Below are 18,868 nucleotides of genomic sequence, written 5' to 3' on the forward strand. Positions count from 1 at the left end.
GTGAGATGGTGAAGAATGAAATTTCTTTAAGCCTATTTTGCTGAAATGTGACTGAAAATAGGATGTTACAAATCATGGCTTATGAGAGAATTTGTTTCAATGCTCACTGCATCGTGTGGTATTTTGCTGTTAAAGTGAAGAACTCTGGGAAGAAAGTTTACCTCACAGAATTAAACTGTTGACCACTTAAGTGGGGAATAAAACTCTAATTTTTATTATTTGACCAGAACACAAAAGAGAAAGACATAGATTGTGTTGGCATTGGCTAAAATCAATGAGGCCTCTCTATCAGGAGAGGTATTGCAAGCTGACTTTGTGTTCCTCTGACATTCTTACATTGAAGCCCTGAAAGCATACAGGAGGACGTGCATAGGTTATATGCAAATAAATATTATGCCATTTTTATTTAAGGGACTTTAACATGCACATATTTTAGTACCTAAAGGGATCCCAGACCTAGTCCACCAAGGCTACCAGGAAATAAGTATATTTGGAGAAAGAACGTTTAAAGGCTACATGAGATCAGATGGATGGGCCCTAATCTAATCTGACTGGGATCCTTATAAGAGGGAGTGACCAGAGATTTGTGCCCAGAGAAGAAAGACTGGGAGAGGCCATAATGAGAAGGAACTGTCTGCAAGCCAAGGAAAACCTCAGGAACTAATCATGTTAACATCTTGATCTTGGACTTGTAGTCTCCAGAACTATGAGAAAATAAATCTGTTCCTTAAATTCCTCTTAGGCCCCTACCACTACTTATATGAAGATGGTTAAGGGAGACATCAGTGGAACTGATGGATGAACTTTTATTACTCAGTAGGGTACTTTACAGTGAGTCTGAGGATCAGCTGAAGAAAGGGTTTTTCTGAGAGTAAAAGGGAAGTAAAGTGTCAATTAGTGAGCTATAATGCTCTGACTGGTGAAGGACATTAGCTATGTGCATTTTTTGCTGTATAATGTACATCATAATAATGTGCTTAGGATTATTACATAATAATCATTAATTTCTTTAACAATTGACAATTTGTGGAGAACAATTTCATTGGCTAGAGTAATGCTTAACAGCATAGGCTTTGTCAGCTTGCAGGGCTTGAATCCTGTCCTGCTACTTCCTAGCTGTGTGATTTGGGGGCAAATTCCTTAACCTCCTTATACCTCAGTTTCTTAATCTGTAAAGTGGAGATAATACATATTTCATAGGGTTGTGTGAGAATTAAGTGTGCTAATATATTTGAAGTGCTTAGAAGATGCCTGACATATATTAAGCACCTAGTAAATGTTTCAACTTTGGCCTATCCATGCACGTGAATAGCTACTAATAGAACCACAAGCATCTATTATACCTACAACTAATAATAGAACTTTAGGTTTCCACCAGGATACCTGCCACTCTTGAAATGACAGCCAAAATACGTGTGTAAAGTGAAAACCTTTCTTTTTAAAATTATCTCAAAGATAATTTCCATGTAAAGCTGGAGAAATCCTGTATTGGATGTAGCCCTCAATTTCTCTGTAGAGAAATCCTTAACATCTTCATCCTTTTAAGATAAAAAGTTAATTGAATATTGTTTTTCTCAAGTATTCAAGGTCAGGATGAATTGTTCAATGTTCCCTTCTTCCTTTTTTTTTCTTTTCTTTTCCCTCCAGGGCTCCCTTCTTGCTTGCATGAACTGAATTGAGAATAGATGGAGAGAGCTATGAGGAAACAGCTTACAGAGAAGTATAGTATGATGATTTGAATGGAAGAAATGGTTTGTTTAATCAGAAAGTAGTAGGTCAGCTATGCAAATTAATTAGGAAGTCTTTTTTTTTTTTAATGTTTTGGGACAGGGTCTTGTTATGTCATCTATCTGGTCTCAAATGCCTGTGCTCAAGTGATCCTCATGCTTCAGGCTCCCAAGTAGGGAGAGTGGGGACTACAAGCATGCATCACTGTATTGGTTACCTGGAAAGTCTTGTGTTGGGGCTGTAGGATTTATATATAATTTTTTTTAAAGAGATCTGGGGAACTGGAGAAGGAAAAATATCTGAAGAAGGGCTAGGTTGGTTCAGATGACTGGAGAAAGTGTAGTGTCAACCTAAAACTGGGTAGTTCCTCTTGGAGCTTGACAAAATATAGTGATCCCTCAGTTCGGAATAAACAGTGGTTAAGGTTGAACTTTGGGATATCTTTGGACTTGAAAAACATGATTATTATGCTAAGAATTTATAAAATATGTAATCTATTCGTTACAGGACTACAGTCCGTGGCTGATAGTTCTCCCCCATTGGTCAAGTGGCCGGGCTTGCTAAGCAGCAACTGCTCAGGTGGGAACAACAGTCACTGAGGAAATAAAGGTCGGGTCCAAAGAGGAAGAACTCAATTCCTGGGGGCAGGAAATGTGTCAGAGGCTATCTAACAGCGTAGTTGGTACAGTGCATCTTTTCAGAAAAATATTAATTGGTTTTAACAAAGTTGAGTATAATAGCTGATTATATATCAGTTCTGATATTGTTTATCTTGAAAGCTTGCAAATTTGACTCCTTAACATCTTCATCCTTTTAAGATGAAAAGTTAATTGGATACTGTTGATTCTTTGGTTCTTGTTCCTTAACTTATATAACTGCAAAATATTTATTAAGAAATTATAATTTATCTCTCAGGGCTTATGATATACTGGGAATATGTATGCATATTTCCATGTGTTTATTATACATCATTTTAATTTGTGCCATATACATGTCATATATGCCATAAAATTATTTCTCAAAAGTGCCTTAGCTTACTAATGAAACTCTTTTTCTTAATGTGTAGGTTCAAGTCAGTTGAAGTGAATCTTCCAACATATCATTCATTCCTGAAAGAAAAACCATTTAAAGTAGGAAGATGTTTTTCAGTTTTAAGTACACCTCTCTACCTCCAGGAGCTTTTTGTGTTGCTACCACAAAGTGTTGTTGTGTTTTATTTGGACAGTTACCTTAAGATACTCTAAATGTCATTGTTTATTATAAAAGCATTATATGTTTACTATAGAATATTTGAAAATAATAGAAAAGCCTAATGAAAAAAAGTCATAAGCAATTCACTACTCGGCAAAAACTATCATTCAACCACCACCTACTATTCTCTCTTCTTTCTCACTCTTTCAGTGTAAACAAATATTGATAATATACTGTGACTCTACATATGATCATAGGTGATTTTCCATTTGACACTGTAGCATTAGCACATTTCCATATTATTCAATATTCCTCATAAACATGATTTTTCTGACCTCATAGTATTTTATCTGATATTTTACCAATGTTTGAGATTATTTTCAGCTTTTTCTTACTGTAAATAATATTAACTCACTGTGTGCAGAAATACTTTAACTCAACTCTTTTCCTTAACCCAAATTAAGGAAAGATTGGAGTTACAGACTAAAAATGTGCTGTCTTCTGTAGGGACCTTGATACCCTTCTGTCGATTGCCCTCTGGACACCTGCTTGTTTGTGAGCATGCGTGCATCAGTGCCTCCTCCAAGGGTGAATGTTAACTTTAAAACATATAAAACCAGAAAAAAAGATGTCTCATTGTTTTATCCACTGTCCTTTTATTACTGTCTAGGTTGGACACATTTTCTCATGCTGGTTAACCCATAATCATACAACGAGGAGAACATATTTTGTTTGCAAACTTAAGATGAACTAACTGTGACAATTCACAGTTAACCCTGTTGCATTAGTATCTTTATATTTGTTCTAATTTTCAGTCTCTGGGAGTCCATTCAGGAAACTTCTTTCTATGAAGGAAACTGTCTCCTATGATGATAAAGAGCTCAAGTGTCGGTATGACCACTGCTGAGCCCTGTACAGTTAGTCTTTTGTAACCCTGAAGAAGTGACTTCACCTCCCGAAGCTTCCGTTTCTCAAACTGTAGAACAGGGAAGGAAATCCTCATAGTCATTCCCACAACAAGAAACTGGGACTTATTCAAGCTTTTAATATGAGGTAGCTACTATTAAGGGGTGAAAATTTTTCTCTAATTGCAAGATAGGCCCAAGAGATAGATCAAGGTGTGGTAGCCTGAAACTTTAGAAGCCAGGACTTTTCAAGTTCCAACAAGTTGCAAGTCTCAATGTTTTGCTATTTAGACTTTCAGTTGGTAGGAGGAGTCTATAGATAATAGGATTTTTTTTTCTTTCTTTTTTTAATGGGGCAGGGATAAGTTGGCTAGGAGATGGCTTGTGCTGCTGGCTTAGCAGTGGCCTTAGAGTCTTGCAGGACACAACACTGCTTGCTGCCTTGCTACTTAATACTTGAGAAAGTTGCCCTGGAACTGAGAGTATAAGTCTGTCCCACTTCTCTCTTCTTCCTTCAGGGTGAGAAAAAGAACACTGCTTTAGTCCTACTGCTGAGTCTCTGTGATCAGACTAGGGTCATTGCAAGAATCTGGCTTTCCTTTAACACTGTGCTCTGTCTACCTGTCTGTGTGGGACTCTGTAAAGATAAGATAGATTCTCATTCAAGGATTTTTCTCAGACTGATAATTCAGTTCTTTGTATAATGTATTTTTGAGAATGCAATCATTTTTTTTTCAAGATTTTAAACACTAAGTTTTAAATTTCAGCTTATAGGTACAGCCTTCCCCTCTGAGGCTGTGATTATGTTATATACTAGCTGTTCAGCAATGCTGACCAGGTTGACTGCCTGCCAAGTGGCTGGTAGTGTGAGGCACCCTGACATCACTCTCTGAACTGCTTTCTCTTTCACATTCTTGCACTTTACAGCTGACAGCCCAGAGAGTGGGAGCCGATTCCACCAGAAGCTGCCACTGAAAACCAAAGTTCAGAAATGTCAGAGATCCTCCAGGAACTGCTCCGTGTCTCAGAGAAAGCTGCCAACATCGCCCGGGCATGCAGGCAGCAGGAAGCTCTCTTCCAGCTGCTCATTGAAGAAAAGAAGGAGGGAGAAAAGAACAAGAAGTTCACAGTTGATTTCAAGACCCTGGCTGATGTACTGGTGCAGGAAGTTATAAAACAGAATATGGAGAACAAGGTAAGAAAGGTCATGGCCAAGGTAATTGTAAAATACTTGCCTCTGTGGCTCCCCCCACTACCATAGAATAGCATGACTTTTATTCCTTTTCAGAATATTAGCATCTTGGATTCAATAAATATCTTGGGTTCCCCTATCCCTTGATAGGATTGTAATGCTGGAAAAAAAAATGTTCACTGCAGAAAATCTTTAAAGTACAGAAAAGAAAATAATAATCACAAAACCTTTCTTTTATTAATGAGTTTCTTCTTAGTGAATAATATATGTTCTCTGAAACACAAATAAAATTGAGCTCTCTTAACCCTGCAACTAGGAAAAAATACAACTATGTTTTGCTAAATATTATTAGAATGTTTCCTTTCTTTGTGTATGTGTGCACGTGACTCCTATCATTCATCTCATCAGAAATGAAAGCACATTGTTTTGTAGCCTGTGTTTTGGTTTATTTTTTAAACTTGGTATAGTAAGTCTCATCTTTTGGACTTACTCATGTATCTAATATTTGCCTTGCTTATGGGGTTTGTAGCTGAATGAAGTCTCCCTTTGTTCTACTACTAGGAAAACGTTGTCATAACTAACAGTGATTATGATTCTGGGTATCTTGAGCTGAATCACAAAACAGTATTCATAAGTAGAAGTGGTAATAGTAGTAGTGGTAGCAGTAATAGTAATAATAGTAGTAGAGATAATACTAATGATGATAACAGACACTTATAAATGCTAAGTGTGTGACAGGCATTGTTTTAAGGGCTTTGAAAAGTGTAACTTATTTAGCCCTTGTAACAATCTTATGACTTACGAGCAATTATCCCAATGTAGTGAATGAAAAAAGGGACCACAGAGAGCTTAAGTAACTTGCCTAAGGTTACACAGAAAATGAATGCCAGATCAAGTTTTTGAACATAGGCAAACTGGCTCCAGAGTCTACATCTTTTTTTTTTTTTTTTTTTTTTTTTTTTTTTTTTTTGGTAACATAGATTGAACTCAGGGACACACACTTAACCACTGAGCCACATCCCCACCCTTTTTAATATTTTAATCGGGGCCTCGCTAAGTAGGTGAGGCTCACTTTGAACTCATGATCCTCCTGCCACAGCCTCTGGAGCCACTGTGATTACAGGTGTGTGCCACTGCACCCAACTTCCAATGTCTACGTTCAATAGTAATATTGCCTTTTAAATGATAATCTAATAATTCTGTTTAGCTTGGGAGGATAGAACTTTGTGACATAAAACATTTTAAATTATTGGAATATTTTCTAAGAAATGCTTAAAATATGGGGCATCATTTAAGTGAAATCTTAACCACAGGCAGGTGATAAGAATCAATGACCCCAAGAAATTTCTGCCAACTTTGATTTTCTTATACCATGTAATATCTGTTATATCTGGCTTAGATAAAATAAATGAAGCAAACTTATTTTTGTTTATTACTGCTCAAGATAATTGAGTACAAATGATGGTTGCAACTGGATTAGATATGTATCAACATTGATTAGTTTATGGACTAATATTTGCCACAGAGCATTATAACAAGTTCAGATAGTCATTCATTCATGAAGTAAATGTCAGAACTTATGAACAAATAGTTTTCCTTTTCAATTATATGAAATATTTTTATTTCTTGACCCTTATGCGTAGGTCCCTCAGAAACAGATGTTTAAGCAGGCTTGGAGACTGTGCTTCCATCTTTGAAGTATAGAATGGTTGCCAGCCTTCATTGGCTTGTACCATCTTGCAAAACAGAAAAAAAATAAAACAACAACAACAAAAAGCAAAATCAAAATAAACCAAAAAATAAACCTCCAAGTGGTTCTGGGCATTATTAAAGCTTTTGGCCATCTGCAGATGACTGGGCTTAAGTATTTAAAGCATTTCCTTACTTTTGTTCCCTAAGAACATCATGCATATCACAAGGCAATTTTTATTTTTTAATTTTAATTTTTTTATACTGGGGATTGAGCCTAGGGCTCACTACCAGTGAACCACATCAGAGTTCTTTTTTTTTTTTTTTTTTTTGTGAGACAAGGTCTTGCTAAGTTGCTTTGGGTCTCACTAAGTTGCTGAGGCTGACTTTGAACTTGCCATCCTCCTGCCTCATCCTCCTGAGGATTATAGGCATGCTTCAGCAAATATTTTGAGAAAAGTTATTCTCACTACTGAGGGTCAGAAGAAAAATATATTTGAAAGTTTCCTAAGCATACAGAGATGAGAGAAGATTCTTACTTGACTCCATTTATTCACTTTATATTGATGCACAAATTATCAGTCAATAAAGTTCTACCCCTCCCTTCCTTCCTATATCTTCCTATCCTGAAAACAAACGGTATTTCTAACAGGAGCAGAAACATACTTGAAAATGAAAAACAAAATCTAACATTACCCTCCTATCTCTTCTATCTAGTCTCAATAATTTCAGGCACTTGATCAATAATATTAACTTTTATAAGGTACTAGAGTGCTGTTTAAGATGATAGTTACAGTATCTCCTTTGCAAGCATCCTAGCTCTAGGGCCTTTCTACAGTAGGGTAACAAGACATAAGAAAACCAGACTTCAACCACTATTTGGATTTAGAGAGTTAAAGGGACAGGAAAATACTAGAGAACTAAGCACCTGACAAAACTGGTGTCATTTTTTTATACTTGATTTGGTTGTACATTTGGAAATTTCTGAAATTCAGATGTAATTGTGTTTAACTTGAAATGTAAGATGGAAATCTATTGGGAATTGAACATGTGTGTAGGTTTTAGTTGTTGTTTTGCTTTTTATCATATTCTGAATCATTCAGTTTCCAGGCTTGGAAAAAAATATTTTTGGAGAAGAATCCAATGAATTTACTAATGATTTGGGTAAGTATGAGAATCTTAATGTACTTTTGTAACTTAGTTATCATATGGTATTCTGATCTCCAACTTAAACCATGAAATAAGTGAATGTTTGGAAACCATTCAATGTCAACAGTATTATATATTTGAATGTAAAGCTTCATTCAGTCTCTACCTCATAATATCATGCTATTTAAATTAAGAGAGAGATGTGATCTCTTAGAATAATTTAGCATGTCCATGCATCATTTTAAATATAAATCTGTAGCATTTAAATAATTAATAAAATTACCTTTGGGGAAAATTCTATGGTCCATTGGGAACTTAGTGGAGGTTATCAATGCCCCTAGAGCCGGGCATGGTAACGTATGCCTATAATAGCTCAGGAAGCTTACACAGGAGGATCTCAGATTCAAAGCCAGCCAGCCTCAGCAAGGCGAGGCGCTAAACAACTCAGTGAGACCCTGTCTCTAAATAAAATACAAAATAGGGTGGGAGATGTGGCTCAATAGTTGAGTTCCCCTGAGTTTAATCCCTGGTGTCCAAAAAAAAAAAAAAAAAAAAAAAAATGATGCCCCCAGATGCACAGCTATAGGTATGTACAGAAAATTTCAGGTTTAAGTCCAATTTCAGGTTCAAGTCCAATTTCAGGTTTAAGTCCCAAGGGCAACCTGGGAGCCCTTGACCCTGAAATCCTGGGTGATCTTGAGCCATCATTTCCCAAGGTCTGAGAACCTCTGTAAAGGTATTCGAAGTAACATAGTTCCACCCTGTTTTTTTGTTTGTTTGTTTGTTTTTATTTTGCTTGAGACAGAATCTCAGAGTCCTGTCTTGATATGTTGTCCAGACTGGTCTGGAACCCCTGGGTTTAAGTGAGCCTTCTGCTTCAGACTCCAGAATTGCTGGAAATATCAGAGCAGGCCAATGCCAAGATTTTAGTCTTATTTACATAGTTTCCTATGGGCAGATTCCCCTTCAGTGACTTCCACGTTCTATGGCAGTTTAGGGGAAAATATCATAATCTCTGATTATTTTCAGAGAAATTTTTCAGTTTTAGTTTGTTTGGGATTTTTGTTTAATATTAAAAGACTAAAATAGTGAATCTTAAACATTGATCATGGGACAGATAGTCAAATATTGAGAAACACATTTATAAAGGAAGAACATGAGTTTCTGGATTAGTGTCTGATAATCTTTTTAAGTCTCCTACATGAGCAATATATTAAAATGTCCTTGGTTCTATAATACTGTTTTAGTCAGCGTTTTTTGTCGCTGTGATCAAAAGACATGGCAAGAACAAGGCAGAGTAGGAAGTTTATTTTGGCTTATGGTTTCAGAAGCCTTGCTCCCTAGACAGCTGACTCCACAGCTCTGGGACCCAGGTGAGGCAAAACATCATGGCAGAAGGCCCCCAGTGACCTACTTCCTCCAGCCACACCCTATCTGCCCACCATTACCACCCAGTGTATTTTTATCAGTGGATTAATCCAGTGACATAGGTTATATCTCTCACAATCTGTTCCTTTTACCTCTGAAAATCCTTGCATTATCTCACACATGAGCTTTCAGGGGACCCCGCCTATCTAAACCATAATAGACATTCAGTAGGAAGAGAGAACTAGCTGAAGGTTAAAAATAACTCCCATGATTAACTCATAAGAATTCCTCATTAAAAATCCTACATTTGACTACTTTACAAAGTTATTTCGATACATGATTTATCCAGAATTATAGGAACACAAAACCATTCCACATCTACTTTCCTGTTTGTTAAAAGGGCAAAGAAATGTAGAGCAGGGAAGAGGAGAGACTGTGGTGCATAGTGTGATTTCAGGCAGGAGGCAATCTTGGCAGGAATTCAGGTTGCCCTCCAAGTGTGATGGGGATTCACTAGCCTGTTTTAAGCAAAGGAGTGATATGGTATAATTTACTCATTTGAATGATCCTGTAACTTTTAGTAAGCCCAAAGGTAGTGTTCAGTGTGCGGCACTTATTAGCACTATTATTCCTCAACTTTAATAGTTTAATTGAATTGGAATTTAAATTTAAGTGTTTCTTGCTGATGCAAAGTCATCATTATGGGCTGGGGGTATAGGTGGGGGTAGAGTGCTTACCTAGCATGTGTGAGTCCTTGTGTTCAATCACCACCACCACCAAAAATAAAAAAAAAAGTCATCATTGTAAATACATTCATACTGTGTTTCCCCAACTTTACTGATTATATCATCAAATGAGTATCTTGTTCAAATCCAGTAGGGCTGGTCTGGTGGAAGGCCTCAGGTTCTATTTTTTTTTCTTTCTTTCTTTCTTTTTTTTTTTTTATGGTATTCAGTATTGAACCCAAGGGTGCTCTACCACTGAGCTACACTCCCAGCCCTTTTTATTTTTTTATTTTGAGACAGGATCTTGCTCAATTGCTGAGGCTAGCATTGAATTTGTACTCCTTCTGTCTCAGCCTCCACACCCAGAGAGGTTCTGAATTTCTGACAAGCTCCTGGGTAATAACAGAATCTGCTGGTCCTTAAATCAGATAGGGTTTTGAGTTTCTTGTTTTCTCCATTGGGGTCTCTTCTTGTACTATTAAATTGCCTTTGTAAAAAAATTAAATTTAAAAAAGACAAAAAAAGATTAATTATCAAGGATTAAAGGATTTTTAACTGGTCTGTGAACCCTCTTAAAATTGACACAAAATTGTGTCCATGTGGATGTTTTCCTGGGGAGCCAGTCTTTCAATTCCTGTATCCTACCCTGAGATTAAGGACATGAGGCCACTGGGCATCATGACTTTGTGAAGCTCCCTACATGATTCTGGTGGTCATCAGACTTAGGAACCACGGGCATGGATATGTTGACCTTACCTAATACAGTTGCACAGCTTTTGCAGCCTCCTCCCTCCTTCTCTCTCTTCCCCCTACCTCTCTGTTCTTTCTCCACCAAAACTCTCAAGATATAATGGTTTTAGTTTGTCCTTTCTAGGGGAAAAGATTATCATAAAGCTGTGTTCGACAGAGGAAGAAACAGCCCAGCTTCTTAGCAAAGTCCTTAATGGTAACAAATCAGCATCTGAAGCACTAGCCAAGGTTGTTCATCAGGATGTCACCTTTGCTGATGCAGCTCTGGATTCCATAGTGATCAACATTCCACAGGACCTTATGGGAATTTGGGTGGATCCCATAGGTAAGTATAGGAGAGTACGTTTGCTCTGTTACCTGTGTATTTGTTCTTGTGCATAATCCTCTTTCTTTCTTTCTTTCTTTCTTTCTTTCTTTCTTTTTTTCTTTTGGCTTGGAAAATAAAAATTATTGAAAGTATAGTTTAATTCTCCTAGAAGATTTAAAATTTTTAAGTTTCAAAATGCTACGTGAAGAGTTGAGGTATATTATGATGTGTTACGTTATAGATATGTGTATATATACATATAGCTATGTACATATGTACCTTTATACACAAGTCTATAACAGGTGTGTGTATGTACTACACAGGCCCACAGAAGGGCCAGACTGGTAAATAAGTGAGAACATGAAGTGATAGCAGTTGTAACAATTGAGAACACATGCTACTTAAAGAGTGCTTAGCTCCAACCGATTGTGGCCGTATGTGAGTACAGGCCAGATCTTCAGATTTTTCAGTGGGAGCAGAATAAGCAAAATCCAGGGTCTTAAATAAAAGTTTCCAATTCTTAACCATTGATTACTAATTTAGTTAAACAAATCAACAATCAAAAACAGTATTGATCAAACATAACAGTCAATGAGTCTCATGAACCGTCAGTTTATTGTGGTAGAAAGATGATCTATAGCTCATTGTTTTAAAAATGTGGTCTTTCTCTTCAGTGATGCCACTAATACCAAGCCCCAGGTATTGTGCCCCCCATCCCATTTTTTCCCCACCTCCCTGTGATATTCCACCCAATACATTTTGCTAAGCAGACAAACTCCTCCACCCTTTCCAGTGTTATAAAAATGGATTTAATTGTCTGGGCTTGGTGGTGCATGCCTTAGTCCTAACCATCGGGGAGACTGAAGCAAGAGGATGACTTGATCCAAGGAGTTCTAGACCAGCCTGGACTACACTGTGTGACCTCATCAAGGAAAGGGGGGGGGGAGGGAGAGAGGGAGAAGAGAGAGGAAAGAGAGAAATGAGAGAGAGAGATAGTGGTTTAATCAGAGAATTACATAACATTCAGTCAATGGATTGTATGTGGAAATGAAGTCTTTCCCAAAATCTTTGATTACTTAAGGATAAACTACATCAATTTTGATTTCTGAAGGACAAGGATCTCCTGTTTCTTGGTTTTGTTATGGTTTTGGTACCAGGAATTCAACCCAGGGGCACCTAACTGAGCCACATCCCCAGCCCTTTTTTTATTTTATTTTATTTTTTTATTTTGAGATGGGGTCTCACTAAGTTGCTTAGGGGCTTGCTGAGTTACTGAGGCTGGCTATGAATTTGCGATCCTTCTGCCTCAGCCTCCCGAGTCCCTGGGGTTACAGGCATGCACCATCACACCTGGTTACTTCTTGGTTCTTGATTCTATTCTCTAGCTCTCTGCATCTTCTGCCAGTCTCACCCTTAGCTGGGTGCTAACCCCCCAGATGCTGGCAGGCAGCTCTCATATTTCCGAAGAGGAAACAGCTCTTCCACTTCTTTTTCACAGGAACATCATTAATTTCTTCCTTTTTATGCCACCATCATTGTCTTTCCTCCTTGGAACTTGAGGAACCAAATAATATTAACAATAATAGATAATTCTGTCTCTGGCATATTGCTGGAAGAAGACTTTTCCATCTCTCATTGTACTAGTCCTCTGATTCATAACAATTCTAAAATAACCTCACCATTATTCTGAGTTGTTAACTTTTAAATGCTTTCCACCGGTGACAAATATTTGCAAAGTGCTATACTAGATGCTGCAGGAATTATAGACAGGTGCTCTCCTTCATTCTCACTAGCCAGGAGAATGAAACATAAGCAGCTTAAGAATGAAATGTAGGAGGCCAAGTAACAATTTGATACAGGTGACATCCAAAAGTTAAAACCTGCTACAGCCAATTAGAAGAAAAGAGAAATTATATAGAGCAAAATTTATAGATGTATTCAGCATTATCTTCTAAATAATCTTTATGTGAACCTTAACACACTTACTTAATTTTCCAGATTCAACTTATCAGTATATTAAAGGTTCTGCTGACATTCAATCCAACCAAGGAATATTCCCTTCTGGACTTCAGTGTGTCACTATTTTAATTGGTGTCTATGACATTCACACAGGAGTGCCTCTCATGGGAGTCATCAATCAACCTTTTGTGTCACAAGACCTAAACACTCTCAGGTAAAAAGATGAACATTTTTGGTCTAGTACAGTCTTTGGAATATATTCCCTCAGCTTTGCTTACAGTCGGGATTATCCTTACACAATATTCCCATGATACATTTTGGTATTTCCACTAAAAATATGCAAGTTTGAATTAAAAGTTCTTTCTATTTGGGCTGGGGCTGTAGCTGAGTGGCAGAGCACTTACCTAGCACGTGTGAGGCCCCAGGTTCAATCCTTAGCTCCACATAAACAAATAAAACAAAGGTATGTTGTCTGTCTTTATCTACAACTAAAAAAAAAATTAAAACAAAGACAGTTCTTTCTACTTTTAGTCCTGCATTTGGCATGATTTTATTTGATCCAAGTACAAGGTAGAAATTTTAAAAGAAATATTATCTTAGAAATATCATAGGTCTACATCTGGGATATTGCAACCCTGTTCTCCATTTCTAGAATGTACTCAGAACCAGATTAATAGAATGGTGCTGCTAGCTAGGCACAGTGGCATGCACCTGTCACCTTAGTTACTAGGGGGGCTGAGACAGGAGGGTCACAAGTTTGAACTTAGCAAGACACTGCCACAAAATAAAAAATTTTTAAAGGACCAAGGATATAAATCAGTAGTATAGCACTTACCTAGCCTGTGTAAAGTCCTGGATTCAATCCCCAGTACCACAAAGTAAATAAATTAGAATGATGCTAAAATTGTCTTCTAATACTTTTGGACCAAGATATATGTCATCTGTTGTAACTATATAGCCAGTTGAACTTTTGTATAATTTTAGAAGAAATTTAAAACAAAACGTGAAAAAAGTCCAATAAAAATATTGACAGTTATGGCCAGGCTTAGAACCTACCTCTGGGGCATCTCTCCTTATAAATTCTGTCAGCATCATTTCTCTTTCTGCCTCTTCTCTCTCTGCCGTTTCCATTGACTCCCCAGCAGAGCATAGAGGGTGGCCAGCACATGAGTTGCCTCTGACTCATGGCCTGTGCTTTGGGTTGACTCCAGGGCAGGCAGAGTTCAAATACAAGCAGTTTAAGGCTTTTTAAAAATTTTTTCTTCTTTTTTAATTGAAATAGATCATATTTTTTGTTTATATAGGACTACCTATTTTTATTGAATTTTGAGTCACTTCAGATAAGAATAGTTTGCTCTTTACAACTCTGGAATTTTGATATTTTGACTTTCCCTTCACTTTCTTCCAAACCCAAAGTATGTTTGTGTCATCTTTAAAAGGTCATTAGGAAATTAAAAAGAATTGGGGCAGAATGAGACATACTCATGGCCTAGAAATGGAGGTAGTCAACAAAGTACTTTGTGTTGCAGATTCTGGAGTGAGACCACCTGGGTTTGAAAGCAGATTGTACCACTTACAATCTGGGTGGGCCACAGCAAGTTATTTATTTTCCCAAGCCTCTATTTCCTAGTCTGTAAACAGTGAATTTTTCAACATAGAATATATGTTAAGAACGAATGAATGGAAGGTACTGTCCTTGTTGTTGTTGACCCAAATAGTAACATTTTGAACCCCATCTTTCTGGTGTTAGAAGCCAACGTGGAGCTGATAAATCAAAAAATAAAAAGGAGTAACCAAAAGACCAAAAGCTTGTTATAAAGATTGTAAGAGATTTGAAGATTGATTTACCTGTTCATCTTTTCCCCTACTGAACTTTAAATGCCAAAAGTGGCCATAAAAGTTTGCAGAGTTTCTGGAGGGTGGAATTCAAACAAATAATTTGGTGTTGTCCTAGATGGATGTGATAAAGCCATAAAAGTGAAAACATTCCTAATTCTACAACAACAGCAGGCAGATGCATGCATAAGAGTAACTTTTAAAAATGAATTGGCTACTTAAGATCTATTTCTAAGCTTAGGGGAGGTAAAACTCATGATGCTAGGATGAACTGGGTTTTTGTTTGTTTTCATTTTCTTAAAACAATAAAAGGCAATATGAATCATGAAAAACAAATGTGCAAATCACCTTTATCAACCTGAACTTTTTCTTCCATAGTTGGAAAGGACAGTGCTACTGGGGCCTTTCTTACATGGGGACCAACATCCATTCACTTGAGCGGGCCATCTCTAAAAGAAATGGCAGTGAAAAGCGAACTGAGAACTCCAATCCTGAGTCAGAGTCCTCCTCGGCTTTTTCAGCAGTCATCAGCACTAGTGAGAAGGAGACCATCAAGGCCGCGTTAGCCCGCGTGTGCGGAGAGAGGATCTTCCCGGCAGCAGGGGCTGGTTACAAGAGCCTCTGTGTTGTCCAAGGCCTCGTTGACATTTACATCTTTTCAGAAGACACCACATTCAAGTGGGACTCTTGTGCTGCTCATGCCATCCTGAGGGCCATGGGCGGGGGAATAGTGGACATGAAAGAATGCTTAGAAAGGCATCCAGACTCTGGGCTGGATTTGCCCCAGCTGCTGTACCACCTGGAAAATGAAGGTGCCACTGGGGTGGATCGCTGGGCCAACAAGGGAGGACTCATTGCTTACAGATCCAGGAAGCGGCTGGAGACATTCCTGAGCCTCCTTGTCCAAAACCTAGCTCCTCTGGAGACACAGGCATAGAGGTCTCTGGCCTCAAAGTACATATAAGCCAAACTGCAACTGTTATTTCTATCTTTTGAAGATAGTTTTGTCCTATTGTTGGCTAACATTCACCTTCCTCTTTTGAGGAATATTTTTCCATTATGTGTTCATAATGTTCATTTCAGTAAATTAATGACATTCATGCAGTAAATTGATGTATGATATTCTTACAGTGAATATGGTGTTAATGTTGCTTGAAACTTATTCAATAAAATATTGAAGAAAGAGGAAAAATCCTATTCAATTCGCAGAACTACTCTAAACCTCTAAGTTATAGAAGAACGGTCACTGAAATATTAGGGAGAATACAGGAGGGGTTTGCATGGGTTCTGTTTCCTGTCCTGAAGGGAAAAATCTGCCTGTGTGGAACATTCAGAACTGTAAATTTCCATAAAATGTAGCAAAATCCATGTACTTTCAATAGTATTGTTTCTCTTGAGAAGGAAAGTCTGGGAGCACTGTGGACTCCCCTCCCACCTGCTCAGAGACAGTGAGGTAATTAGAGAAAAGGAATTAGATAGAAATCCTCACAGTGAGTGGGAGAGATGCAAGGTGGCAGGATGCAGAGGAAGGAAGTGCCATTGAGAGAGAAGGGCAAGGACCATAGATACACAGAGACCCAAGAGAGACATTTCTGCATACGGAATGGAGTAGAGATTTCTACGACTTTTGTATATTTACTACACAAGAGGTAGCTTTGTGTGTACCAGTTCCCATATTGATTATTCTCTGATGTGAACATGAACCGTGGTTATTAGGTTTTTGTTTTTGTCTTTGTTAGCTGCCCTGTCAACCCTGTAGTGCCTACCAAAGGGAATCAATCAATCAATTGGCGCTGTTCACTGTGCGCCCTCTGGGGGCCAAAGGATGTTCCTCCAAAGTTGTTGGTTTTTTTTTTCTTCTGTCCTTAAATTAAAAAAAAAAAAAAAAATTGACACTAATAGTTGCATATGTTTAATATTGTACAAAATAATGCTTTGGAATATGCGTACATCTTGAAATGTCTACATCAAACTATTAATATTTGCATTGTCATTATTTTTGTGTGTATGTTGAGAACACTTAAAATATCCTCCATTAGCAATTTTCAAATATACAATTCATTTTTATTAACTATCTCTTTGAAATTTTTTATCTTTTGACCAATGACCCACCCCAACTATTCTTAACCCTGTAACCACCATCCTACTATCTGCTTCTATGAGTTGCCTTTTTAATTCCATATATAAGTGAGATTATTGGGCTTGTGTGTGTGTGTGTATGTGTGTGTGTGTGTGTGTGTGTGTGTGTGTGTGTGTGTGTGTCTGGCTTATTTTTCTTTATACTATCTTTCAAGTTCATCCCCGCTGTTGCAAATGATAGTATTTCCTTCTTTTTAAAGGCCAAATAGTATTCCATTGTGTATATAAGCACCACATTTTCTTTATCTGTCCGTCCAGTGCAGGAATTGATTCCATATCATAAACATTGTGAACATGGGAGTGCAGGTATCCCTTTGACATAAATGAAATTACATTTCCTTAGTAAAACACCTTTTTTTCATATAAAAGATTAAATTATTTAATGATTGGTTTTTAGAAGTTGACATTGTGCCCTATGGTTGTGGGCTGTCAAGTTTTATCTTGTCACTGACAGTCTAGGTTAATTTGAAGTCAAAGTCAGTTGATTCTTCACAAAACTCAATAGAAATAAAAACCCTCACTCCCAAATGCAATCGGCATGGAAACAGAAAATGGTGACGTGTCAGCATATGCTGACTCCAACATCACTGACAGAGCATGTAAATAATCAGGAACACACAGCAGAATAGCCATCTTCAGTGAGATCCAGACAGTTCCTCAATGAATTGGAAGGGAAAAAGAGCTGAAGAGAAAAGGGAATCAATACCAGAAAAGGAAATCAATATATTCTGTAAGAACCTACTATATGCAATCAGCCTTCCATATTTGTGGCTTCTGTGTCTAAGATTCACTCAATCTTAGATGGAAAATATTTGAAAAAATTATGTACTGAATATGTCCAGTAATCTTGTCATAGTTCTCTAGACAATATTCAAAAAATATTTTTAATCTGTACTGAGTATGTCCGGTATTCTTGCCAACATTCCCTACACAATACAGCATAACAATTATTTAAATATCACTTATATTGAATTTAGGTATTATAAGTAATTTGTATTTATATTTAATTTAGGAAAATATTAAATATATGAAATATTAAGTATATGCTAGGCTATGCATAGATTATTCGCAAACACTACATCGTTTTATATATGGGATTTGAGCTTCTGTGAATTTGGGCATCCATAGGGGTTTCTGGAATGAATCCCCTTCTGATACTGAGGGACAACTATATGTTCATTGTCAATCTTTGACGGAAAACCACAGCCCTTTCTTGAGCCTGTGTCTGCTGATAGGTCATTGTTTCTCTTGCATAAACCACACCCAGGTAAGCAGGATTTCTAATTTTAATTTGTTTACAAGAAGAACTTAAAAATATTTGCAAAGCAATCTGAGGACATATTCATTCTGTATTTTTGTAATTTTTCCCTCTATTTTTACAGTTGACTCATAAGGTAATTTGTTAAGTTCCACCTTAGTTAACCCTTACCCAAACCTTCAGTTCTTTGCTTTTAAACTCATGTTCCATTATTTTATATTTAATTAACATCTTTAATTGTAAAAAGTAAAATTAGGATATAGAGTTTTGGAAGTCAGCAACTCTTGGTTCGGAGAGAACTCATTTGTTGGGAAGAAGTGTGGTGGGGGGATGGTGGGGCAGTATTGTAGAGAGGAACCCCTTGGCCACAAGGTCAGGTATCTTGGTGATGATCCATGGGTTTTACAGGAGAATGGATGTAGAGATTAATCTGCCAGGTTACTTTGATGAACAGTAGTAAAATGGGAGCTTAAACTGCACATCATGTTCAGTCTCTGGGAATACAAGTAAATGTTGTTTCATGTATTGTTCTTAAACTCACAATTGTTCAGGAAACCCTCTTGGTTCCAATTTCAAAATATACCCAGAATTCTACCACTCCTCACCACTCTGCCTACCCCTCACCCTGCTCCAGGTCCCTCTTTATGCCTCACTTGGATAAACTGCTAACTT

At 37.4% G+C, this 18,868-nt stretch overlaps 1 protein-coding gene across 3 annotated transcripts in view; it reads left to right on the forward strand.

Moving 5' to 3' along the window:
• Positions 1-16,609, forward strand: part of Inpp1 (inositol polyphosphate-1-phosphatase) — a 33,713-nt gene extending 17,104 nt beyond the window's left edge. For 2 of the 3 annotated variants that reach the window (XM_026389037.2, XM_026389036.2), the window contains exons 2-6: positions 4,752-5,019; positions 7,809-7,869; positions 10,822-11,022; positions 13,003-13,177; positions 15,178-16,609. In XM_026389037.2, coding sequence (XP_026244822.2) covers positions 4,816-5,019; positions 7,809-7,869; positions 10,822-11,022; positions 13,003-13,177; positions 15,178-15,736 — 1,200 coding nt within the window. In that variant the 5' untranslated portion in view covers positions 4,752-4,815 and the 3' untranslated portion in view covers positions 15,737-16,609. The remainder of the gene's footprint in view (positions 1-4,751; positions 5,020-7,808; positions 7,870-10,821; positions 11,023-13,002; positions 13,178-15,177) is intronic. The other variant, XM_026389038.2, reaches the window with a different exon arrangement.
• Positions 16,610-18,868: the final 2,259 nt, after the last annotated feature.

This window comes from Urocitellus parryii, chromosome 1 (genome assembly GCF_045843805.1).
Source record: "Urocitellus parryii isolate mUroPar1 chromosome 1, mUroPar1.hap1, whole genome shotgun sequence".
NCBI lineage: Eukaryota > Metazoa > Chordata > Mammalia > Rodentia > Sciuridae > Urocitellus > Urocitellus parryii.